The following is a 26,868-nucleotide window of genomic DNA, read 5'->3' on the forward strand; positions in this document are numbered from 1 at the left end:
TAAGTATAGACAGCTGTTTAAAATGTGTAATGGTACTGAAGCTAATTCAAGAGTAGTGAAAGGATTTATAAAACCTACTACCCCTTCTAAAGCTGTTGGTTAGATATCTGAGGTGAATCATAATGTATCAAGCATCCTGCAATACATACAGCAAGTCTGATATTGGGGTAACAATAACTAACACTGAAGGCAAGATTTTCAAATAAAGTGCAGATCAGGCACTGCAAGAAAGGGTTTAGAAGCTGAAACAGACTTTTTCTACTGTACTTCAGTATACATTGTTACAAGCAACTGGGTGCTGCCACTGGATTACCCGTTACAAATACATAAGTATTTTAACTCTCATACTCCATATTGTGCTTTGTAATAGGTTTGTGTGTAGATATATATCTATTATTGAGCATTTAATAAATGTACTGTAAAGAAACTGTCCTAGAGTTACAAGAAAGGCTGAATGCTGAGCTAGGTACAAAGAGCCTTTCAGTGCCTTGGCTTGTTGCTCAGTGGATAGTGGAGAGTGGCGCAGTGCTGGAAAGCTGGCACGGTGTGTTACAAACAGCAAGCTGCTTATTGTGACAAAGCCGATAGTGTTTGGCTATTCTGGCAAGGCGGCTCTGTTTGTGCTGCTGCTGCGTGTGAACCTTCAGTATTGATAGGTTGTGAGGATTTAAGTCCGGGAACAGACTAAATGGTCACTCTTGTCTGTGTGTAACCTTGTGACTGGCTTTAAGAGGGTTTGTCAGTGTCTCTTTGTCATGTGAGATAAAACCTATTACACGGCAGCTAGTTACATAACAAAGAGTCTGAACTGTAGGACTAAGAACGGAGGAAACCAGACTGACCCAGATTGTTTGTTTATTTTAAAGTAGTTATTCTATAATTAATTATATTACCCTTTTTTTTAAATACATTTTTAATTTATTGTGACCAATTATTTTACTTGTGGTTATAGTTGAATAGTAAGCTGCTGAGTATAGTACCTGACCAAATGTTTGCTTAGATTTAAGGCAACATCCTTTTTAATGAATTAGATACAGTACTGTATCTCTTGCAAACAGCATCTCTTGTAAATCAAATGCTGTTTTTATTTATTTGCTTACAATTATTCAGTTCTGCTAATTCATGCATGTGGGATTTACTGTATGCAATCGCAAAACTTGTTGGAATTTGGTCCTAGTGCTACAGTATGGGGTGGCAGTAAAGGACCAGCGGCATGCTTTCTTTCTTCTAAAAATACTTGCATGAGCGAACACTTCTAGCATGAGACACAGCAGACTGTCATGTGACTAAGCAGTGCCTCTGCTGTGGGACCTCCATGCTGCTATTGCTAAACGTTGCTGTCGAATTCCTGTGCATTCTACAGTACTGTAGGCATTTCCTTCAGTTAGTTTGTGTAAAGAGGCATTGCAGATTTTTGGCCACATCCTGTACCCGTCCCAGTTCTGCTGACCTAACTGACCTAGCATCTATAGTAGCCTTTTTATGCAGCCCTTGTGTTCCTACCCTCCCATAAGTAAATGCTGCAGATTTATGTTTTCAGCAACGGGAATACTTTTCATATTGTAGAGTCATCCTTTTTGTAGCTTCACATGTACAGTAGAATCACTTATCCAATCGGTATGTCTTGCTAAATGATTGATATAATCGTCACCCAGTATGCCATTCCAGTTCTGCAATGCTTCAACATAGTTAAGAATCTGTGTGCCTGTGTGTACAGCATTCACTAGGGCTTGTTTCTGAAGACTAGGAAGAAAGCCAATATATTAATTGTGTATTTTCCATACTACTATAGATTCCAGGCATTGAATTCTGATACGCGGGCTGTGTGCTGAAGTCCCTTTGCATACTTTACAAAGTACTGGAAGATGGTGCCCATTGTCTGGGAGAACGAAGCCAAGAAGGCTTTGAAGTGAATCAGGTTGAGTTCTAAGTTTTATTAATAACTTAATTGCGCAAGTGTTGGTCTGTTACTGTGTATAATGAAGTTGAATCTTGAACGGAATTGAATTGTACAAATAAGGACAACAGTATTTGATAAGAGTAACATTGGTGACAACGACGTACAAGATAGAGCACAGTATATCTGTTGGAAATTGTGGATTATGTGGCGAGACAAAAAAACATGAAGAGCATAGCTTTATTAGGATTCAATTGGTTGAATACCTATTTCCTATAGGTTCAAGATGAGAGTACTTTGGTTGTCTCTTCAGCTTCTTGTATTGAAGGGGTTTGACAGCCTGTTTTGTGGCCTGTCGGTGAACTCTGAAATCTCTCTCAAAGAGCATGACTGGTCTCAGTGGATCTGGAGTTAGAAGGAGGAGAAAGTTGGACACCAGTTTTACCCAGCATGCAGTAGTTATGTGTCAGGAATGCTTTAAAGTTGTGTGTTCATTCTACTGTTCATGGTGAGTTTTTAAACTTGGGGACAGCTTGGAATTTCTTTCTTTTTATACAATTCTGGAAGTAGTATTAATAGGTGCATAGAGATGTGCCAGCTCCCAATATGAAATGGGAGAAGCAGACTAGCTCCATGCACAGAAAACATGCGCTCCACATCTTCATACCAATGAGCTGCACCCCCAATGCAAACAGGAATGAGAGTGTGCTGATGGATTGTATATCAGTACAGCCCTGTGGAGTACATCTGCACTATGCTGTCTTGCCTTCCTATAGTAATAAGGAATTATTATTATGAAGTATGTGAGCATGTGTTGTGCTCCATCTTTTAGAATGACATTACCCAGCACTTGTTCAGCTGTGATAATTACAGTCCGGAGAGAGAAGTTATTCAGTACTTTAAATAGCCGTACCGGTGGTGCATTCAGCTCATCCTGTTCACTTTTGGCACCAGCTCCATCTGTTGCTTATGCATGTGTCATTAACCAGATCAACTGGAAGAAATCTGTGTCCTGCAAACATTGTGTTTATTCTCATCTTGTGTTCCAGCTTACTCCAACCTCTGCATATTTGAAATGTTCTATCAGTAATATGAAATAATAATGGCTTTAGTTTCTCCTCTCTCCTAATGTCCTAAAGCTGACCACAGCTCCTTTTACTAAAGACCCTGAGCTGTGTAAATGAACAATGCCTCCCTGATCTCTCTACATTTGTATTCTTTCAGTCCACCATGGACTTCTGCAATAAACTGTGTACTAAGAAACCTCCTCCTTACTGTGAAATATGAAAGTAAAACTGAGACAGCGATCCCGCCACAGCGCTATTAGCAGTGTCTGCTGTGTAAACACAGGTCTCAGACAATGTGTGTCCTATTTTACATGCTGCTTAACCAGTGTCAAGTAAATGTGACCCCTGTGAATGTCATTATTCTACACTACTCGTTGAGTTAGTATGAGGCTGATTATAGATACCCAAGGGACTCAATAATTCAGATTTATGTTACACATTAGTCTGTGAATGGATTGGCAACATCAAGCACATATTTATTTTTTATTCCAAAACCATCTTCCATCTTCCTCTATCCCTAAAGCCAACACTAAAACACATTGGAAGAAAATATTTAGGCCTTACTTACGACTGCCACATGGTTTGTGATGTAAATAGTAAAAATAATAATACAATATAAAGCCCTGTTTAGAACAGAGGAGTGACATCATGTTTCTGTGTATTCAAAGTTTTGAGAAATGCTGCTAAATTGTGACAGTATTTATATATCTAATAGGCTTAGCATGTCCCTGTGTAAACTGCCTTTGTGCATAAGCCTGGAGTGCAGACTTGCGCTACACCACACTACAGTACAGACGCTATAGTACTGTACACTGAGCCCATGTGCTTCTGCGGTAGTCTAATGTACGCGGCAGTGCAGGTGCTGTCAAAATACAGGCGGTGTCACTTTGTTTTATTCCTAAACAAAATGAATCGCTGTTTTTTATTTCGAAATGAAATTAAATTAAAAATAATGAACTCGCATCTTCTCACAAGGCGAGACACCTGTGATGCTGACACACCAACTTTCTTTGCCACAGCAGCCTGAGAAACCACAGGAGACTCCAGCTCCTTCAGAGTTCAACCTAGTTTATGCAATTTACGCAAGTCACAGCTTAATTATGTACTAGGGATGGGAATTTTAAACGTTTAAACGTATAAACTCTAAAGAAGTGGTAAACCGTTTAATAATATGCTAGACGTATAACCGGTCACGTGACAAATGTCACCAAACGCATATTTTTTTATGCATTCATTTTAGTAATTTATCATCAGTAGTAAGTCGTGTATCAGACTGCTGTGGTGCCACACTAAGGGTGGATATTATAAAAAGGAAGGGGATTGGCAATTGCCTCCAAGTAGCTTTTCTAATTGGTGCAACAGAAAGATTGACACTGGGGCGGGTTTTATTCTCTGTCGATCTGGCGTGTCATTGGTGCACTGTGTGTATTTATGCCTGTAGTAGGCGTGGTATGGTATCAATTCCACGGTGGGGTTAAATAACGTTAATGACTAGGGTTTTTTTTCTGAGTTTGTTCTATATTTAAAATGGCATCTCTAAACAAAGGAAGCCACGTTTGGAAGTATGTTGAGGAATGGACTAGAAAACCGTGGTATGTAAATAATTATGCCAAACAAAATTGCCGTACCACAAAAACACAAGTTCAATGTTTCACAGTTTGAAATGAAAACATTCAAAATTATTGTGGATGGAGTTACTGATGGCAATAAAAAGCACACATCCATAACAACATTTGCTATAGATTTGGCCGAACAGGGCGTGATCACGTTATCCCCTATGAGGACAGTGTGTGTGAATCGTGAATGCAGCAGTTTTTAAATCGATGTAAGATTATCCCAATACTGTGCCGACCCATAAAACAGACTGTCCTGGCATGTGCCAATGCCAGTGGCACACACAAGCTCCCTTTAACAGACATTGGCAAAGCAAAGAATCCAAGTGCGTTTAAAAATGTAAACATGAATGCTTTGCCTGTTAACTACAAATCACAGGGCAAAGCATGGATGGACAGTGCTCTGTTTCATGATTTAGTTTTTTTCATATGTTTATACCAAGCATAAGGAGTCATCTGAATAAAAACAACATCCCAGCAAAAGCTATTTTATTGATGGACAACGCACCCGCTAACCCTGATGACAGATTGATCACAAGACGATCTTTGGTTTATTTCTGCCTCCAAGCATAACTTCTCTTGTGCAGCCTGTGGACCAAGGAGTTCTGGAGAGTCTATAACAATGCTATAAATGACAACTTCTTAATCGCATGCTGATGTTAGATGAAGCATCTGAGATGTTGCAATGGTGGGTGAAAGTTAATATCAAGGACGCTGTCCATGGGATAGCAGACACATGGGAAGATATCCCCAGGTCAACATCACAAAAATCATGGAAAAATCTGTGGCCAGAAATTATCGATGAGAGTCGGGAGAGCGAACTTGCAGCTGTTGCAACAGCGTTGGCAGCCGAAGAACGGGCATGTTCATTTGTTGATCTCTTCCATAAGCTCCCTGGCTGCACAGAAGTTGACGAAGATTGTTGCAAATTGGCAAAAAAATTCTGCAGCTGAGCCTGGACATCAGTTACTGGATGATTCAGCAATCATACAGTCTGTTCTTCATCCCGAAGACCCTGATAGTGAAGATCCTGCTGAAGAAGAGTCGGCTAAAAAGATTTCTCACTGTGATGGGGAAAACTCTTCCTACAGTATTTGGAGCAGCAGTCTGATACAGACCCCAACGAGCTGCTGTTGATGAAGCGGCTATGTGATCGTGCAATGGCAAAGAGAGACTCTCATCTTAAACAATGCAAAGTGTCAGTTTTTTCCAGCCATTGTAAACGTGAGTACTACTATACCTCACTCATTGTATACTCAAATAAAATCTGGTAAAATTTTGTTTATGCTGTTAATGTTTAGAAAAGGGGTAATGCTTTACTTGTCTGGGATTGCTCAGCCCTTTTAAAAAGTGTCACATTATGTAATCAACGCTGTATTTCTTGCAAAAATAAATAAATAAAAAAATAATAAATATATATTATATAAATTTGCAGTTTTTAAACTATAAATAGCCTTGCTAAACGGCGGTCGGGTGTTCAGTTCGAAGCAACAGACAAGCAAACCAAGTGTGAGAAGGATGGAAGAGGGAATGGGCCCGCCCCAGGTTCGGCTGCCGGAGTGGGGCTGAAGCGAAGCTGAAGCGTCTTGTCTCTTGGAGAAAGCCGCAGCTCCTCTCAAAGCAAAAAAGTAAATACATTAGGAAAGATAACCATGTAATAAACCTAATATTTATTTAGTTATAAAACGAATGCTGAATAAGATGTCTGTGTTATAAAGTGCCAGCACAGCTTTTCTTCAGTTCAGATACTGTATCAAAAGGGAGAGACAGAAACGCAAGTTTGACTGAGAAGTTGTTTACAGTTTGAACAACACCGGTACTGTGTTTATTGTAGAAATATTGCATGAATCACTAGTATAGGGAATTGGGGGACGTGCTATAGGAGCATTATATCTGAGGCGTGTTATAACCGAGAGCCTTATAGCGTGGGAGCACTGTATAATTACTTGACATTTTCAGTCCACTAAAATAAATAGCTTTACATAATCTCTGCAAGTAAGAAATTGGAGTGTCCAGTGTGGAAACACAACACAAAATAATAAATTAATGTAGCATCCGAAGTAGTACTATAATATTAAAAATGTTCAATACAAAACAATGCCTGAGTTATAAGCTCTTGCAGTGTCTTAAAAAAAATAAGAATAAAATCTGGATTGTAGCATCAGTCATACTGTGGAGTCTGTATCGTCTGATACAAACCTCCAAACTGTTCCTCATCTGAACCTTCATCAATGGTGATGCAACTACTTCAGGGCAGTTTATTCTATTCACATGAGCTGCGATATTTTCACTCAGGCATTATTTGCGCATGGTTATTAAAAAACTAAAGTTAATGGTGAAAATGTTACTTTCAGCTAAATGTTGGGAGGGGGTGCATTAACTCTGCAAAATCAGGTATACAGTTGTAGTCAAAAGTTTACATACCCCAATAGGGTACAGTTGTAGCAAAGATTTTGCTTTTGTTGGATGAGGAAAAAAAGTTACAAGAAGTAGATGTCTACAATTATTTATTTCAGCATTTTTTGGCAAAACTCCAAAAAATGCAAATTCAAATGTATTCATACCCTGACAAGGAAAATGTAATGAATAGCTAGTTGAGGCACCTTTAGCAATAATAACCTCTTTTAAACGATTAGGATATTAGTCAATGAGCTTTTGACCATTCTTCTGCGCAAAATTGTTTCAGTTCATTCAAATTCCGAGGACTTCTCTTGTGCACTGCCTTCTTCAACTCGTGCCAAAGATTCCTAAGAGTGGCTTTTTCTTTGGCCTGTGACCATTGAGACCTTCACCATGCGATACTCGACCTATGGTTGAAATGGAAACCCCAGTCCCACTTGCAGCCAATTCACTTTAAATATCTTTGGCAGTCAATCTTGGATTGTTATTAACCTTCCTCACAATTCTTCTACTTGTTCTTGGTGAAAGAACCTTCTTTCTTCCAGACCGAGGGAGCGTTGTGACAGTACCATGAGTCTTGTACTTCTTGATGATAGAAATAATAGTTGAAATCGGGATACACAAATGCTTGGAAATCTTCTTGTATCCTTCTCCAGCTTTGACAGTAAATCATTTTCTGCCTAAGGTCTTCAGATAGTTCTTTACTTTTTCCCATATTGACTTATTGGTAATGACAGCAATCATCCTATGCCTAACCCTTTTATACTCTCTAAGAATGTTCACCTACAATCCAGCATTTTCTAGACTTTCTAGAATTAGGTCTGCATTATCATATTGAAATTTCTAGCACCTTGTAGACAGTACTATTATAGCATCAAAGGGTATGAATACTTTTGAATTAGCATTTTTTGGAGTTTTGCTAAAAAATTGCTGAAATAATTTTTTGTAAAATAATTGTAAACATCTATTTATTGTAACTTTTTTTTCCTCATCACAAAAGCAAAACTTCTGCTACAAAAGATTTTTCCTAAAATTCTTTGTTTGAGAAATTTCTAGAAATTATACATTTCCATTGGGGTATGTCAACTTTTGACTACAACTGTATATAATGGAAAGTATACAAAGCAAATTAATGTTAAACAATACAGCCATTATAACCCAGTGTGCCCAGTTTTAAGAATTGGCATTGTTTTGTAACTTCTACTCCTTTACAGATGCTGTGGTAATTATTGTATTGTACTTCAGATTGTTTGTTTTTATAAAATATTTATTTTAAAACCAAACCGTTAACTTACCAAAGTGGTTTCTGCAGGGAGCATATTTGACCATAGGAGATGGGTTCTTCATCTTCTTGTTCATCATCTTTTTTCTGCTTTAATTGCATCATTATTTTCATTGTACTATTTTATTATAGTTCAGATTGCACTGAAATACACAATGTCTGTATAAACTGAGTTTCCACTGATATTGATAAGTGTTCACAGTTCTTGTTTAAGCACTGCAGCTGTCAAGTGGTATTCCTAGTAGGTTGTAACAGCTGTAGGGTTGGTCCACGGGCCATGTGCACATCTCAAGTGCATACTAATGTGTGATATTCATTAAGGAACAAGGTGAAAGAGGGAGCTGCTGCAGTGTGGTCTCTCAGGCCCTTCTGGGCTATCCGGACCTCACAGTATGTTGGCCACTAGGTGGCATCTTTCTGTCTGCTTCCTGAAGGATAGTGTTTTATTACTGTACTGTTTATTTGGATGGATTCCTTTGTGGGAAAGAGGCTTTGAATTCTAGGTGGTCAAGGTAATGAAATGTTGAGTGAATAAAGGATGTTTTATAGCAGATCATTCATAACCAGATACAGTAGCTTTGTTGTTGATTATGATGTAAAATAAGTATATAGACACTTGCATCTTTTATCCTGGAGCTGATTTAGATTTCTTTTTAAATGGTAAACCAGGATAAGGGGTAATGTTAAGTATAGATATTGTGTATATTTATCTTAATCTCTCTAATATAAATACAATAATGTATGGATCAGAATATATTACCACACAATAATATATCTCGAGTTGGTTTTGAGCCGTCATGCATTACCAGCTCAAAACCAACGAGACACGTATTTTTGTGTGGCAATTTATTCTGACCCATATTATTATTTTATATATTCTATGTTTCTTAACCGTGGTTGCCTTTACCTTCTTTCTTTAGCAGTTTCAGTTTGACTCAGTTTCTTTTGTGAGGGCTGCTCAGGAAAAAGCTACATTCATTATTGCTGCGCAGGTAACAGGCAACGCTGCTAAAAGTGCTTCGGAGAGAACTTGGTCAAAGTCGTCCCCATTTTAATTAAATTTTTTTTTTTTTTTTTACTGTCAAGATGAAATTCAAAAGGTGTTTGTCCAGGTCTTTTTCAGGTATCTGGTGAAATTCTCTCTTTTCCCCCACTGACGCAAATACGACATTGTGAGGTTTATGTCAGTAAGTGTTTTTCTTCTTGTATTATCATTGTCTAGCTCTTTATAAAGAAGCCTTTTTAAATGGTGTAAACCTCGTTTTCTCTTTTGAATTTTCCATATCTTCGTTTGAATGCAGCTATTAGTGTCTGCTTTACTTGCTTGTTGTAATTAGTGATTAAATATGGCTGCTGTTGACATTAAGGGGCCCAGGCAGGCACTGCACACTGAAGAAGGTGATGACGTAAGAAGGACTCTAATCTGAAAAATATTTGTCACGTTCATACGTATGAACCTAACTAATATCAGGATTTCTTTTTTTCCAGTTTAGGGGTCTGTTGCCATGGTAACATAGAACATATAGAGAATAATGCAAGGGGTAGTGTGTGATATGAGAATGTAATGCCCACCTGAGAGGTGGGATTATGCATAAACCCTGAGGGCAAAGCCACGGGTTTATCCATGTGACCCACACCGAGGGGGGGCTTGACATTCTCATTTCGCACACGTTACCCCTTGCAGTATTCTTCTTTGGTAAGCAGCTATGTGAGGTATGGTTGGTTCCTTTCAGTTTGACAGCTTGGGCTGGGGCCGCTGTGTTGCTGGTATTAATGAGGGATCTGGAAATATCAACTGGATGAGCCCATTGAAGTCCATTGCTCACCAGTTATTATATATTTTGATACATACACTTTTTTATACCTGTGTGCGCCCGATCCAAGACAGCACATTGCCCTGTGTAGTCTGTCCCCCAGTCAGTAAATGCATTTATTTGTTATGAAATGTACAGCCGTGTCCTTGATTGAGCAGGTAGAAGTTTTGCAGCGTCTGTTTTACTGGAGCCCTGAATTGCAAAGACACAAGGTACCTTGACAGGGAGTGACCGTGTTGCCTTAGTCTATCTCTGTTCTATTATCATAATGAGGAGCTTACGTTCTTAGAAGTGACACACACCTACTGTACCTGCATTGTGCCCAATGCCCTGGCCGCGAGATACTAGAGGAATTCATCATTTAAGGGTCATTTTACTGTATCGGGGTCTGAATTAATCATAAGAAACCACTCTGAATAGACTTTGACAGGAAGCATAAACATACCGGGGTCTATTCAATTGATCTATTCAATTAACAGTGGCAGACCTCAATATCGCCAGTGTTTAAATCATTGAAAGAAAGGGACCTTGAATAGACAATCACAGCAAACAGTGTGTTTGAATTTGTGTAAATTGTGTCTTTAAAGTAAGTAAATTGAATAGAACCCACTTTAAATAAAGCAGTAGTGCCTGTCAATTTGAAGGCTGTACGATTTCTCATTATTTTCTTTAATAAAACGTTTGATTTGTCTGGTACCTCTCCGTTGAGATAAGTTTTAGGAAAATTAGTCCTGAAAATGTGCATAAAAGATAATATACAGAACAAGAGAAAAACAATTACTTTATTACACAAATAACTTTTTACTTGTCTGAGTTACTTGCAGGTTATCTCGACAGTGCCAGATGTCTGAATGGAGCAATATTACTGAACTGTCCATGTCTCTGTTTGTTGTAGTTGAACGATGCTGAGCTGCAGTCGAGCGGACAGGCTGTGATTGGCTGATTCGGCAGTTGCGGGTACAGGATTGGTTGATTTTGTCAGTGCAAAGTATTGGTTTGGCTGGTATTGGTGGGTTATAAAATAAAATTGGACCAACTGTGTGTTTTTAGTATTTGCTGTCCAATAGATGTGAACTGAGCTTTCATTACAGCAAGTCACAATGAAAAAGCTGGCACTTGTGCGGATTGATTTTAAATTTGATTCACAGCTGATGCCATGACGTTCCAGCGGGCATCTGCTGTCTGATAGAAGCCCGCTAGAGCTGGAAGCTGATTGGCTGATGGTATTGTTTTCTAATTCTTGTTGTTCTTTTCTCCAGCTGCAGTGTTTTGAAATCTTGTCATTGTTTTTAGTGTAATCCCAAATTCACTGTAGTGTAGCCTCTGTTAAGGGTACAATGAAAATGTAAAGAACTCCTGTTGTCTGTTTTGCTTTTTTCCTTTATGTACTGTATAGTAAACCACAAATACTTGATCAATATAAGCTAGCATACTTACATTTTTAAACATAGAATGTTTTTATTTATTCATATAACCATTATACATTACATTTATTTTCCTGTACTTGCTAGTTTCACAAAAATCTTTCTCAAATTAAAACATAATCTGCAGTTTTACCCATGCACATCTTGCCTGCGGCTTCGTCTTCGTCTGAGAGCCAGGAGTCAGTCCGAGCATTGCCAGGGCATTGCTAAGACTGCAGATATATTTTACTCTTGTAATCTTCTTATCTTGCTATTGACTGAACTTCATCCTTGTATATTTTATTGACCTGAACTTCACCCAGAGGTGATGCTTTAGAATTCCAGCAAGGCAGCACTGGTGCAGGATTGGTGTCGGGATTCTGTTAATCTCTGACAACAAGCCTTATAACTGCTTTACAGCAACACTAACAGATTGTGCTGGTGCTCTTTAACCTCTAAAGCCGGGCTTGGCACTGTGTTCAAGTCTTAAGCCTGTTCAAGGACAGGTCTTGGTTGTCAAGCTGTCTCATTTTTAACCTAATTTGAAAACATGTATGCCCTCCAGGCAATCTTAAAAAAAAAAAAAAAGACAATTCTGAACTAGACATTTCAAGAGGTAAAACATTGCCTTATCAGCTTTGATATAGGCCTAGAAACATGTGATATATACAGCAGTGCCTCTAGTGGCATGATAACTGTCGATTTTAAATATTGAATATAAAAATAAAACAGTGTTGTTTTATTGCAAATAAAAGCATGCTGTGGGCTGCCTGTCTCTCTCTTGTAATCTAAAGCAGGTCTTCAGTGTGTAGGCTGTGTGGGGCGTGCTTGCTTTGTCCAGAGATAGTTTGTGGATAAGTGCTAGTTACTCCCTGGCTTGTTCACCGGGGTAGCTTTTTAAATACTCTTATACAGTATTGGTAGCTGTACTGTGTTATGCTCTCCCCAAAACACACGGTCTGTCTTTGACTAACATTATTAATACAGACAAGCTTATCTTTAGTTATATAGCTTAAATATCTTAGTTTAAGGGAGACACATGAAAGTAAATTAAATGTAATGTGTTAACATCAGTAATGTCACAATACGGTGCGTATCACGATAATCATGTCTGGATAGAATATGTATCACTATTCATATGATGGTCCAGATTGTCTATGTGTATGATGCATGTAGTAGATGTGAACGTAGCGTGATTCACCACATTGCTGTCCTGCAGCTGTCACTCTATCTGTACTGTACTTTCACACTACTCTCCTGCACACGATACATACCTTTATTACAATAGGGGATCCCATATAAGGAAAGTATCACGATTCATCGCTACATAACAGCATCATTTGTAGACCTTTTAATTAGAAACTTTATTAAGTCATGCCTTAATACAGCACAGTGGAGATTGGGGCCCATTGCTCCTTTTCGAGCAGTTTTGTTTCTATGACATGTTTAAATTAAAACTATTACAGTAAGGACATATTATGTATTTAAACTGTTCAGTGTGCTTGCAGCCTTATTTTAAACGTATTTCGTATCTCCTCCCACGTTACCATTTTAGTTGCCTTACAGACTGTCCTAATTTTTTAGAGTGTAAAACGAGCCCTGAAATACTGTGCTTGTCATCTGAGAGCATATTTTTGTAACCTGGTCTAAGAATAACAGATGACAGTGCATTTGAATTTCCATGTAAAGGATCATCACTCGTGCACAACTGGATATTTTTATATATAAATGTGCTTAAAGATTAGTTTTATTCAAGATCGATCCATTTTGAATAACTCTGTGTATAAGAGGTATAATGTAAGTGGTTTTCAGATTGATAATAAAATACTCTTGTTAGTTAGGAATCAAAGAGAAATGAAAGCTGGTGCAGTACACCACTACTGTACAATACAATACACCACTACAAAACAAAGGAGTAGCATTAGAATACCTTTTAACATTGCGCAATGTCTGTCTCCAAATACATCTGAAGTAATCCAAGATCTGCCGAATATTTCCACCAGCTCTATAATAAACATGTACAACTAAAAACATTAGTTCCCAGTACAAACTGTGTTCTAAAAAGCCACAGTTTATTCAAATATGATCATTGAATGTGTAAAATACATACTAGTTTGATTATGCCACATACTTTTATCTACAGGTAATTGTTGTCCTAAATATGCAGCATATCCATGACCATGAACCGCTTCTCATACACTGCAGAGGACTGCCCTGAAGCCTCTTTGTATTAAAGTAGCAGGACACTGGTAAAGGCTATGAAGGTTTGTTTTTCCGAATCACTGTCTTTATATATGACCCTTTATCTCCGGGATTCTGTTTTTAATTCATCCTGGCAATTGTTGTTCTTTTAAAATGAGGAATCTCCTCAGGCTACACCCTCGCCCTGTTGGCCTGGTTTTACACTGAAGAGTTGAGCTTGGACTGGTTTATAATAACAAAGGGGGACGGAGAGGTGTCTTCATTCTTATGGTGGATACATGAGTTAAAATGACAAGATCAGACTGTCATTTCACATTGTGAGATGTTCAGATAATTGTAGATGCCTGTTAAGGACATATTGTTTGAATTGGTGTCAGGTGTCGGACTGGCGTTTTGAATATGTTGAACAATAACAAGGCTGGCTTTTGCTTTTGTTGTAAGAAAGAAAAGCAGAACGATCCTTTGCAGATGGTTCACTCTGTCATATTCACCAGAACAATGAATATTGCTGATCCACCATCAAACAATGGGAAGCTTAATGTCTCAAATTGAATTTTGTATCAGTAATGTTTCATTTGGTACATAATCCAGGAAATCGTATTACTGTATCCTTACCAATTCTTTTGGTGCAGAATACTGAGTTTAGTTTTAAAAATGTAGATGCTAATGTGGCTGCTTTGTGTTGATTTGTATTTCTGTGTAAAATGTCACATTTCCTATTTTGACAGATTCGATCTGCTTGCATGGGCTGGTTCCCTTTCAACTGATTAGTTGGCTCAGACGTGAAGTAAACAAATAAATCAAACAAAACCATGTAATCTTTATTGGGCAACACGGTTGTGGGTTAGAAAACAGGCCTTTCATCTAGTAGTTTGAAGGGTCAGACACCACTAGCATATTCTTTCAAATTAGCAGTAACTAAGGAAACCATTGCCAGTCTGTGCTGTTACCAGCGTTTGATTCCACCGTGCGGAACAGTAACATTTTCATGATTTTGAGGTGCGTGGGGGTCATCTTTCCTGGAACCACTTCATTATTTATGTGGAAAATGAGTGCTGTTAATGTGACGGTCATCCTGCTGAAGCCTGTGTTTCTTCATCTCTGTCATTCATAAAAGGCCTGGGTGTCAGTGGGCCGAGGTTCAGTTGCAGCAGTGGTCCCAGGGGGATCTCCCCTGTCTGGACTCAGAGCACTGAGGGAGACTGAATCAGATTCTTCAGAGCATCCTTACAGGGGCTTCCTCTCACCAGCACGCTGCTGCATGCTTTCTTAAATGCAGAGAAAGAGAGTGATTTCCGTGCTACTGCAGCCTGTTGTAAAAATGAATGCTTGGAAGAGGGAATACGGAAGTAAAATCATCCTAAACCAAAGAAAATAAACAGAAACACCAAGAAGCAGCATGCAGGAAATGGCATCATTTCAGACTTCTTGACATGTGGCTCTGTGCACTGTGGATGGGATGGACTGTAATTGTGGAGATGAGCTCTTGCTGTAATGGCACAAATGGTTTGGCTGAAGCATGAGCAAAAGGGAATCTGGCTGCTGAATTGAATTCTTGATCTTTTGTTAGCTTGTGGCCCAAGGCTATGCTGAGATTTCTATCCCATGTATGTTGTTGTAGCTCAAAAGAAGAATGTTCAGAGGATGACAAGTGTATTCTGAGTAGGTAGGTCTGAATCCTATAAATCACATGCTCCTTTTGTAATGTGTCATTGTCCTGCTATTGCTAGCCATGCAGGGGTTAATGGTGATTTTACTGCTCAAGAACAATGTCCCAGTTTAGGTATAACAATGCTTGTTTCATTTTCTTTCTGTAGCCTTGCTCTGTGTAGTAAACAAATCTGCATTGTGCTGTGTTGTGCTGTGCTCTGCCTTGCTCAGTGCAGTCTTTTTTTTTTTTTTTTTTTTTTTTTTTTTGTTCTCTCAACACGTACTGCAGTCAGTGCTTTTTTAACAAGGTGGCACTATTGTGGAGTTAGTGTGATAGAATCATCGCACTGCTTTAGGGGACAGGGTTTTTAAAAGGAGATACCTCACAGCTCTGTTTTACCAAGCAGGCAGAGTGGAAACATTGGCTTAAGAGCATTGGCAGAATCAGCAGCTTGTCCTTCACAGCAGCCGTCATCAGTTCAGTTCAGTGTGGGATGGAAGTCTTACAGTAGCTGCAAGTCTGTTATGGAAACGCTCTTTGCTGTTATTGTAGTACTGTGGTGACAACATGCCACTGAAATGGAAAAGCAGCTCTCCAGCTAACTGGAAATTCCCAGTTCCTGTACTAAAAACATCTAGGTCATCTCCACTCTCACCAGCATACATGTAAGTAATTATATATATATATATATATATATATATATATATATATATATATATATATATATATATATATATATATATATATATATATAAAATTTAATCTGTCATTCATTTAAAGCATGTTTAAGGTGGAGCGCTTTTTTCATGTCTATTTCTGTTGTGTGGAATGGGTTTGTGGTCCTATCACTTTCTCTTACAGTACATTGTTTTTGTATCTCATTTGTGTTGAAAATTCATTGAACTGTGTGTGTTTTCTATAAAATGTTAGTTATGTATTTCAGTGCACCCTGTTTGTAAAATGGTACAGTTGATTGAGATGGTGAATGCAGTCTCTCCCTTATGTTGCATGCCGTTTGTAAAATGGTACAGTTGATTGAGTTGGTGAATGCAGTCTCTTCCATATGTTGCATGCCGTTTGTAAAATGGTACAGTTGATTGAGTTGGTGAATGCAGTCTCTTCCATATGTTGCATGCCGTTTGTAAAACGGTACAGTTGATTGAGGTGGTGAATGCAGTTTCTTCAATACGTTGCATACCCTGTTTGTAAAATGGTACAGTTGATTGAGTTGGTGAATGCGTGTCATCAATATGTTGCATACGAAGCCTTTGAAGGGCAGGTGTTGTGCCCTTGTTCTGACGATATTGCTGTGTAATTCTGGATCCAGTTCTAATTGAGGGAGACTGGTGTGAACCCTGTTAGGACTCTTTCCAGGACTGCAGGTCCTATTAGCATACAGTAGTGTTGGAGGAATAGATTGCCTTAACCTTGCAAGTACTCATGCTAGTCTGAGCAGACTAATAGAGAGAGCCAGTTGTGCTCATACACCGCTGTGATGCATTGGTACATTTGTCACAATTTTATCAAGGTTAATCAGTATGCACACAATTTACATTTACAATCGTTTGAATTCCTGGTTTGGAACAGCTGATTTGTTATGTAAGCATATATTTACAAAATTACAGTGTGCTGAAGCACCATATGCTTCTGTAACAATACAAATCGTCCATTAAGTTATACATTGCGAATACTGCCGATGTTGCCTCCCAATTACGACATGTTCCATGCTTGACATTCATATTAAAGTGTGATAAAACAAGACGTGCTCTTTAGGAGGGAGGTGTAATTTGTACTTTAGATGTGGCAGTTATTATTTAGCTGTGTCTTCCAGTAGCAGAAGTACTGTATGTATGTCCAGCTCATTCCCATTGTATTCATCGAGGACAGTATACCCCAGAAGGTTACGTTTTGAATAATTGCTGTTTTTAAATAAATGCAGATAAAAAGCTTGCTCATCATAAAGCACCCTGTGAAAGAAGGTTGTTTTTAGGTCTTGAAATCGTAGAATACTCTTGCTTTGACAAAGCTACTGTACTGTATGAGGCATGAAACTCATACATATTTTCCATTACCGAAGGAAGATCTTTGTTCTGATACGGAATGTTGGCACCCCGTGGTTTTACAGGAAGTGCTTTTCCCCATGCATAGGGTCAATGAATATTTATGTTTAATACTTAATGTGGAACGGTGTATTGTTTAGAGGAATTTACAGTGTAGCTTTTAAATTAAACCCAATTTCTTTTCTATGCAGTATTTGATTCTGAGGAAATGGATGAAAGAAGCAGAAGCACACTTGACCGAATTTGTTCTGTCTTGTGGATATTTAATTTATTTATTCCCACCCCCCCACCCCCCCCAAGAACAAAGGTTGAAGCTAGATAACAGTAGAAATACCTAAAATGCAGATGTTTGCTGGTTTAACGGGTGGGGGTGAGGTTTTTAACCAATGAGAGAGTCAAAGAGCTGCCCCTTGTTAAGCAGGTGTCCAATCATGAGTGAGCAGAGGCGGGACATAATTGGGAGTTTTATTTTATTTATTTATTTATTTACTGTGTAAAAAGCGCTATATAAATGCAATGTATCACAATGCACTGCACAGTACATAGCAGAAAAAAAGAACAAACCACAATACATTTGTATTGCATGTCACACATTCAACAGCCACAGTCAGACTATTTAAATAACAGATTTAAATAACACTATACACATAATAGCGTTTTTAGTCTTGACTTGTAAACTGTAATGGTCCCAGCTTCCTTGACAAATGAAGGCAGAGCATTCCACAATTTCAAAGCTCTACAAGAAAAAGCCCTACCTCTCTTGTTGCTTTTGTTGACCCTAGGAATAACCAGCAGCCCCGCATCCTGTGATCTCAGAGTGCGGTTTGGAAGATATGAGGTCAGTAACTCCTGCAAATAACTAGGTGCTAATCCATTCAGGGTCTTGTAAGTTAACAGCAAAATCTTAAAAGCAGTTGAAGAATTAATTACCTGGGATTTAAATGTAGGGTCCACAGTCTTTGTAGTTACTGGCAGATTCATCTAAAAAAGAATGGCAAGATGATCAGAAATAGCAAAATCTAGGGCTATGACGTTCTTAACAGCTAAACCACGAGAAATTACCAGATCTAAAGCATGGCCACAATTATCCGTAGAACCTTTGACATGCAGGATATCCTGTAGCCTCAAAAATTCTAAGATGTTAGAATCAGAATAAGTGTTAACATTAAAGTTAAAATCACCCAATATCCTATCATATATGAATGTCAATATAGATAGCAGGTCCCCAAATTCAGTCAGAAATAGCGGGTTTGACTTTTTAATGTCAAGGTTAAAACTTCAAAAGATGAATAACCTTCAACAATTTCCTATTTTATTCTAAGTTCAGTGTGGAAAACAGTAGCAAGTCCACCTCCCTAAACAGTAGAGCGAGCTTTCTGGAAAAAAAGAATAGTTGGGTGGAGAAGCCTCAATCAGGGAGAAACACTGTCATTCGGTCCAAGCCAAGTTTCAGTTAAAGAGAGAATATCAATGTTGTAATCCTGAATAAAATCACTAATTAACTGAGCCTTATTAGACAGACCTGACATTAAATAAACCTAGGATATTAGAGTATATCACACCAATAAGGGACTTGAGTGTAAGCACCCGCGGCGTGGTGATATTAGAGTATATCACACACCCTGTCATGCCTTAGTGCTTACGTATTGATGAGGCTAAAGAGACAGATACCAAAGCCCTTTCACAAAAATGAATTATTACGGCTCTTAGACGGCATTGCAGCGGCATGTTGGGCTGAATTTATAGCCCATACCGGCACAGAGGCGACATATTTTCTGATGGCTCTGAAGCACCTCGCGAGGCAGTTCAGAGACTGCACAGACCCATCTTACCTGCCTGTGTGAAGAGCTCTGCCTGCACTGAAGCGCTATAGTGACTCGTAGCGCTATAGTGATTACAAGGCAACATCCCAGACGTACATATAGAGGATACAGTATGTTTTTATTGATGTCAAATTCGTGGTATAAACAAAATGTGTCATGAAAAACCATGACATACGGTATGTTTTTGTCATGAGTGGATGCGGCGATAACATAAATACTGTGTCATATTTTTCATGACATATCTTGTTTATACCACAAATGCTGACATCTTTAACAACATATTAAATATACATGTTTAATTTAGTTTTAAACGCATGCTTTTTTTTTATTGTAATACGACTTAGTTCCACATTGCACTGAAGATGGTCATTGTCAACTACTGCTAACCTACCAATGTTTGTAATTAGTTGTGCTTGTATATGCTACTTAATAAATACACTGAAAATGAGTACTTTATGTAGTTGTTTTTATCTTACTGTATTTAATGTTGTACGTCATGACACTCTGGTATCTTGTTTATGCCTCGAATGTTTACATTTTCTATAAATATCAGTAACAACACTGTAGCTCCTCGAACTCATTTGAAGGTACTGTATGGTAATCTGTTTCTTTGAGGGGCAGTGCTGAACTCGTCCCTTTGGACAGGTTGTAGAGGAGTGCATTTTTCAGACCCTGTGCTTTGACAAAATAACCTCATGCAAGTACAAATGAGAACAGGTTTCTTTTAAATGATTTGCAGTATGCGTAGCAATAGAATGTATTTGCGGTACAGTATGGCACAATCATAAAAATAAGTCATGGAATTGTAGCCACATCAGTGGTATAAATATAATATCCTTATAATAGCTTTATTTTTATATAGTGCTTTTCGTAGTGGACCACCATCACAAAGCGCTTTACAGAGGTAGGCTGTGAACTGTCATTCAAAATGATCTAGACAGCATTCAGAACTGGGCAGACACATGGCAAATGACATTTAATAGAGAAAAATATAAGGTACTGCACGCAGGCAATAAAAATGTGCATTATAAATATGGGAGATACTGAAATTGAAGGAGGAATCTATGAAAAAGACCTAGGAGTTCATGTTGACTCGGTAATGTCTTCATCTAAACAATGTGGGGAAGCTATAAAAAAGGCCAACAAGATGCTCGGATATAATGTGAAAAGTGTTGAATTTAAATCAAGGGAAGTAATGTTAAAACTTTACAATGCATTAGACCTCATCTAGAATATTGTGTTCAGTTCTGGTCACCTCATTACAAAAAGGATATTGCTGCTATAGAAAGAGTGCAAAGAAGAGCAACCAGAATTATCCTGGGTTTAAAAGGCATGTCATATGCAGACAGGCTAAAAGAATTGAATCTGTTCAGTCTTGAACAAAGAAGACTACGCGGTGATCTGATTCAAAATCCTAAAAGGTACAGACAGTGTCAACCCAGGGGACTTCTTTGACCTGAAAAAAGAAACAAGGACCAGGGGTCACAAATGGAGATTAGATAAAGGGGCATTCAGAACAGAAAATAGGAGGCACTTTTTTACACAGAGAATTGTGAGGGTCTGGAACCAACTCCCCAGTAATGTTGTTGAATCTGACACCCTGGGATCCTTCAAGAAGCTGCTTGATGAGATTCTGAGATCAATAAGCTACTAACAACCAAACCAAACAGCAAGATGGGCCGAATGGCCTCCTCTCGTTTGTAAACGTTCTTATGTGCATTATAAGCAGAGTCACTTACAATAAGACACTGTAAATACAAATACATCACCAGGCTGGCGTTCGATCCCTGACCCAGGTCGATCTTCCTTTTGCGTAAAGCAAATATCCACGATTGTTTAGGATACTGTATCACCCTCTTTGTAATAAAATGCGAGACCTACATTGTGCATGAAGCTCCTGCAGCCTTACCAGGTTGTCGATTGTATCGGGTAATGTAATGAAAATGAAAATCAAATTAAACGCAGCGGAAGACGGTGTCGTTGTTTGTGATTGTTGAAGTGGTTTCCGTTGCATGCTCTGTTGACAGAGGTTTGAAAGTTGGGCTCTCATGATTCCTGTGTCTGTGTGAACGGGTTATGACGGTATTCTGCTGGCGTTTGTGTGAAAATGGTCAAGATTGTGGGCTTCCTTAACTTGGCTCTAGGGGCATGGTACACAGATGGAGGAGGGATGGGTTGTGAAGAATGGCTACAGTGTCAACAATGCTGCTAAAAGACTCAACTAATCAATCAAAACAATATTCTGGTACAGGTCAGTTATTTTGGAGAGTATGCATTATCCTTAGTATTAGAGTGTCATTCGGTATTGGAATTTACATGGAATTGCTAACAGACACTAGTTTTGACACTTGACAGTAACTGCAGCATTCTAATATACATGCTACTGTTTCTGTTTGTTTTATACAGCGCATCGTGATGTTGCTTCTCTTGGAAGTATCGCAAACAAGCACCTGTGTTGAGATGTCTAATGAACCACCTGCATTTAATTATTAATCCGTACGCAACTAAACTGTTTTAATCTGTCATCAAATAAAAGGGGCAATTCAGATGTCTTACTTGAAATGTTAACTTGCTCATGATTTCTTAATCTTGAGTGACCCACCTGAAAGACATCACGACTGTGCTGTGTGAAATCACATTGCCTTTCTTAAGAGTTTGTGCTAGAGTCCTGCATCAGGTCGAGTATCTGTGGGGCCCGCGGGTGACCTGCAAAAGCGGGTCGAGTTCAGGTCAGAATTTTAACTTTTTCACGGTTTGCATTTCGGGTGCCCGTCAATAAAAGAAAAAAATGTTGGGTCTGAATTTGAATCCCCCCAAAAATATTTTCTGTCCTTTCAGCATACTCGTCTGTAACCCTTTCCCAAATAATGTATTAGAAGGTAAATGTACCAGTATTTCCTGCACTGAAGGAGGAGGCAATTAGGGAGGAGTCAGCTGACTAAGTGGTGTTGTTGTCACTTGTTTGATAAGTCGCCAGATCTTTTAATCACGTCTGCTTGGTGATATTAAAAATATTTGTGAACAAGGTGAAACAAAATATAACGCAGGGTTTATATCATGTAGTGGATAATAGTTCAGAAGTGTGGAATTATTTTGGAATCATAGCGAATTAAAATAATGAACGTGACTGGATTCGTTGCTTGTAAAACCTGTCATGTTTTTGTGAACGACGGCCACAAAATTGGTACCTCATCTCTGTGAAAGCACAGGTGTAGCTCCCTTTCAACTGGTGGCACAAAAGGAATAGACAGGTATTTTATAGTAAAGTATGTAGAGATAGTTAATATGTTACAATGTTGAAATATATCCAGACCACTAGAGAAAGCTACCACACTGTATAGCTTAGTGTGTAAACTCAATCTGTGGAGAATGGTAGAGATATGTGTGTGAACGTGAGAGAGTCAGTTGACACAGGCAATAGGTAAGGGACAAACACTTGCGGGTTTGGGTCGGGTTGTGGGTAAGAATTCGGTGTTGTAGCGGGTCCGGGTTGTAAGCGGGTCGTAAAAATCGGACCTGTGCAGGACTCTAGTTTGTGCTGTGTTCAATGTTAAGGATGACCTGGCTATATAACTTGTCTGCAGAATCATATGGCATTCAAACGGGGCACCACTCAAATAGGAAACATGGATTGTAACACTGTTTTGTCTCTGACTTTACATTTTATAAACTTTGAGCTCTGGAGCCAGCCTGGAGCTGGAGCAGGGGGTCTCCATCAGCTCTGGAGCTGGAGCAGGGGGTCTCCATTAGCTCTGGAGCCAGCCTGGAGCTGGAGCAGGGGGCCTCCATCAGCTCTGGAGCTGGAGCAGGGGGTCTCCATCAGCTCTGGAGCTGGAGCAGGGGGTTTTCATTGGCGTTGGAGCTGAGCTATTGGAGCCACTCTGGTGCCGGAGCCAGCAAGTCAGAGCATGGCCAACCCTAATAATAAGTATGGTATACAGTAGTAACTGCCTGTCTAATCACTTTGGAATTGTATTTTTTCACTTTGATGTGGATAAAAAAATACCTTCTGTAGTTGAGGCTCAATTGCAACTCTGTTTTAATCTTACAGTAATATTGGATGTGTGTCGTGCCTTTCACAGAGGAAGTGAAGGGAGAGGGGGGCTGTTGAATTAGGCTCTCCACATTAACTACTGTATTGTTATGTAGACCGGAAGAAAGATGCACAAACAGGTAATGAGCTCTTTCCATGTTGTCTGCAGATCCTTGGTGGAAGAGGACGATCCTCACATGAAAGTGTCTCTCGGGGGCAGCGATATGGGTGTGTCTGCCCATCTCCAGGCTTCAAAGACAGGCACCACGCGATTCTTCACGAGCAACACCCACAGTTCAGTTGTTTTACAGGTAAAGGGGACAAAATGCATGTTTGCTGTAGTTGCTAAGGTACAAGCTAAGCACAGATCAGAGTTATAAAGGCTCCAAAAATGAAATTCCAATCCCTACCCACCAGTGTCAACAGTTAAGCTGAAGGGAGGAAATAGCAGCGTGCCTTAGTGTTTGATATTTTCTGTTCAGAATAAATGGTTTGTATTGTGGTGTGCTATTTTACTCCAGAGGATCCTCTCGTTACAGTGATCAGAAAGTAGTGGATTGCAGCAGGGCTCACAGTGGCAGTAAAGTGTGCTCTTAAGGCAGAGTCAAAATCACTGCCTTGCATTTTTTTAAATCCTTAATTTCTTTAAAACAACAGAGATCTGTTAACCTGACTATGCATTATTGTCCTGCATTAGGAGCAATTTAGATGGGTTTGGGTTTCTTTTATTCTGAAAGTGGTTTTGAGGTGAATAATCAAGTCAGCCTGTAAACTTTCTAGACCTGTCTAATTCATGTTTCCTGCAGCTGCCAGACTCCTCTGTCTGCTGGATCGGATGGAGGGGTCTTAGGTGGCTTTTTTTTTCTTTTTTTTTTTTTTTTAGTTTTTTTTAAACTTAAAATGTTTAAATTTAAATAATTTATTTTTTAAATTCCCCTCCTTCCAAATCTGATATCCCGGTGATTCATGCTGGAGGCAATGATTTAGGTAAATTGAAAAGTGTGGAATTAGTTAGAAAAATGAAAAAAGATTTAACAAATTTGCATGATTTCCAAATACAAAAATAATTCTTGTGCATCACCCAGCGACGTCTTTGGAAAGATGTAAAGGCATCTCCAAAAATAAACAAAGCCCGTAACTGGGTGAACAATGTCATTTCAGATTTTGTAAGGGGTTTAGGGGGGGATTCAATTCGGCATCCTGAAATTAAATATGATCAGGTTGAGCTTTTTTAGGGGGGATGGTGTCCATATGAATGACACTGGTAATGATATATTCCTAAAAAACCTCCAGCATGGAATTAAACCACACCTTCTGCAAATACATCCTTCCCTTCCCATACCCACCCTTACACCTTTGTTTTTATTGTATACCGGTATATTGTTTTGTATTGTGTATTTTGAATTGTGTACATGTATTGTGTATATTGTTTTTAAATATCTTTGTTATTGAATAATGTATATAGACATAAGTATTAATGTTTGGTATCCATCGAATGTTGTACGATATCTTCATATTATATTCATGATACCTTTATATTTGATTCATGAGATCTGGTGTAAAACATAATCAAAACAAATCAGATAATGTTAAGAGCAAGTTCTCACATGGAGCTTCACATAATAATCTACAAGTAAAAAGTATGACCTGTGACATGATGTTTTATCTTTCCTGAAATACAACGACTGGTGAGTGGGGACTTTTATTGTAGAAGTGAGGCTCAGAGATTTGCACAGGGTACTACATTAAACTGGAGAGCTGTCTGAATTATTAGTGCAGTATTTGGTGCTATGCGAGTCCATGTCAACCTGGATTACAGATGTTCATATAAATAATTTAACTGCACTTTGGGACATTATGTATAAGAAGCCAATCATTTTGTGCGTTTCTCAAATTATATATACATCTTAAAACACCATCTTCCACTGAAAACATTTTCTATATTAACAGGTTTAGATATCCCACGTAGACTTGATTAAAATGTCAAACAGTATTCGTGAAGAAAAGTGTTTGTACCCACTTTCCCACTCAATGTATTGAAAAGGTTCAAAGTCAAAGGGCAGCAGTGTGGAGTAGTGGTTAGGGCTCTGGACTCCAGACCAAAGGGTCATGGGTTCAATCCCCAGTGGGGGACACTGCTGCTGTACCCTTGAGCAAGGTACTTTACCTAAAATTGCTCCAGTAAAAACCCAACTGTATAAATGGGTAATTGTATGTAAAAAATAATGTGTAAAAATATAATGAGATATCTTGTAACAATTGTAAGTCGCCCTGGATAAGGGCATCTGCTAAGAAATAAAAATAATAATAATAATAATAATAAAAAGTCACTGATCAATTTACCTTACTGTTAAAGTGAGCCTACATAAACACTTATTAAACACTTATTTGCTTACCCCACAGTATATGACATGTCCACAAACCTATATTTTTAAAAGGAAATACACATTTGGCAATTAGTGATTTTAACTATGCATAGACATAAATTATACCGACCAAAATAATGTTTTTAAAATATTTATTTGTTATTTGAAAAAAATCTAAAATACAGCGAGCAATTTCCTGAAGAAAAAATATATTTATAATAAAAATTAAACGCAAATATACATTACAATAAATAACACCTTTTTAAACAAAAAAAATACTGTCTGCAATACACTTCGATAAATAAGATGACACCATATTTAAACAAATTACTGTCTGCAATGCAATACCTGTTTTCGTTTCTCAAAATAAATACAAATGGTGTCCTGTAATTGTGGATGAATCTCCACAGAGACCCTTGACTAAGTTGTAAGATTTGCACATGCGTAGAAAGGCTCAGAAAGGCAAATACAAACTTGTGACATAGTCTTAGAGCTGTAATAACTGCCCAGCAAAAAAAAATATTAAGATCCTCGATAAACTTAAATACATTTTTTTTTTTTTTAAATTTAGTAGTGGCCAATTGTGCGCCGCCCCCTGGGAGCTCCCGCCCACGGTCGGCAGTGGAATAGCCTGGACTCGAACCGGCGACGTCCAAGCTATAAGGGGTATCCTGCACTCCACGCAGAGCACCTTTACTGGATGCGCCACTCAAGAGCCCCCCTTAGATAAAATTTTAAAAAGTGGATTAATTTTTAATTCGATAGTTAGTCTAGAATTTTTTTTTTTATTTTATTTTATTTGGACCGTCTGAATCCAGGATCATACAGTGCACAGTGAATGGAACTTGGAGTTGTTTTTATTGTATTAGTTTCCAGACTATATTCCACTAGGAACAAATGTAACTCTGCTTTGCCTCTGCTTGCAGTGCTGAACACAGCATCACTACGAGGAATGAATGTAACTCTGCTTTGCCTCTGCTTGCAGTGCTGAACACAGCATCACTACGAGGAATGAATGTAACTCTGCTTTGCCTCTGCTTGCAGTGCTGAACACAGCATCACTATGAGGAATGAATGTAACTCTGCCTTGCCTCTGCTTGCAGTGCTGAACACAGCATCACTACGAGGAATGAATGTAACTCTGCTTTGCCTCTGCTTGCAGTGCTGAACACAGCATCACTACGAGGAACGAATGTAACTCTGCTTTGCCTCTGCTTGCAGTGCTGAACACAGCATCACTACGAGGAATGAATGTAA

General features: G+C 38.6%; 1 protein-coding gene across 13 annotated transcripts in view; it reads left to right on the top strand.

Moving 5' to 3' along the window:
- The window catches only part of LOC117412174 (kelch-like protein 13), a 92,761-nt gene that overhangs the window by 43,646 nt on the left and 22,247 nt on the right, over positions 1 to 26,868 (top strand). For 9 of the 13 annotated variants that reach the window (XM_058988993.1, XM_034020218.3, XM_034020224.3 and 6 more), the window contains one exon: positions 23,415 to 23,556. In XM_058988993.1, the coding sequence (XP_058844976.1) occupies positions 23,415 to 23,556 (142 nt within the window). Of the gene's footprint in view, positions 1 to 1,792; positions 1,919 to 15,222; positions 15,345 to 15,651; positions 15,995 to 18,207; positions 18,228 to 23,414; positions 23,557 to 26,868 lie in introns of those variants that run through there. The other 4 variants (XM_058988998.1, XM_034020221.3, XM_034020220.3 and 1 more) reach the window with 4 other exon arrangements.

The sequence above is a fragment of the Acipenser ruthenus genome, chromosome 16 (genome assembly GCF_902713425.1).
Source record: "Acipenser ruthenus chromosome 16, fAciRut3.2 maternal haplotype, whole genome shotgun sequence".
Taxonomy (NCBI): Eukaryota; Metazoa; Chordata; class Actinopteri; order Acipenseriformes; family Acipenseridae; genus Acipenser; species Acipenser ruthenus.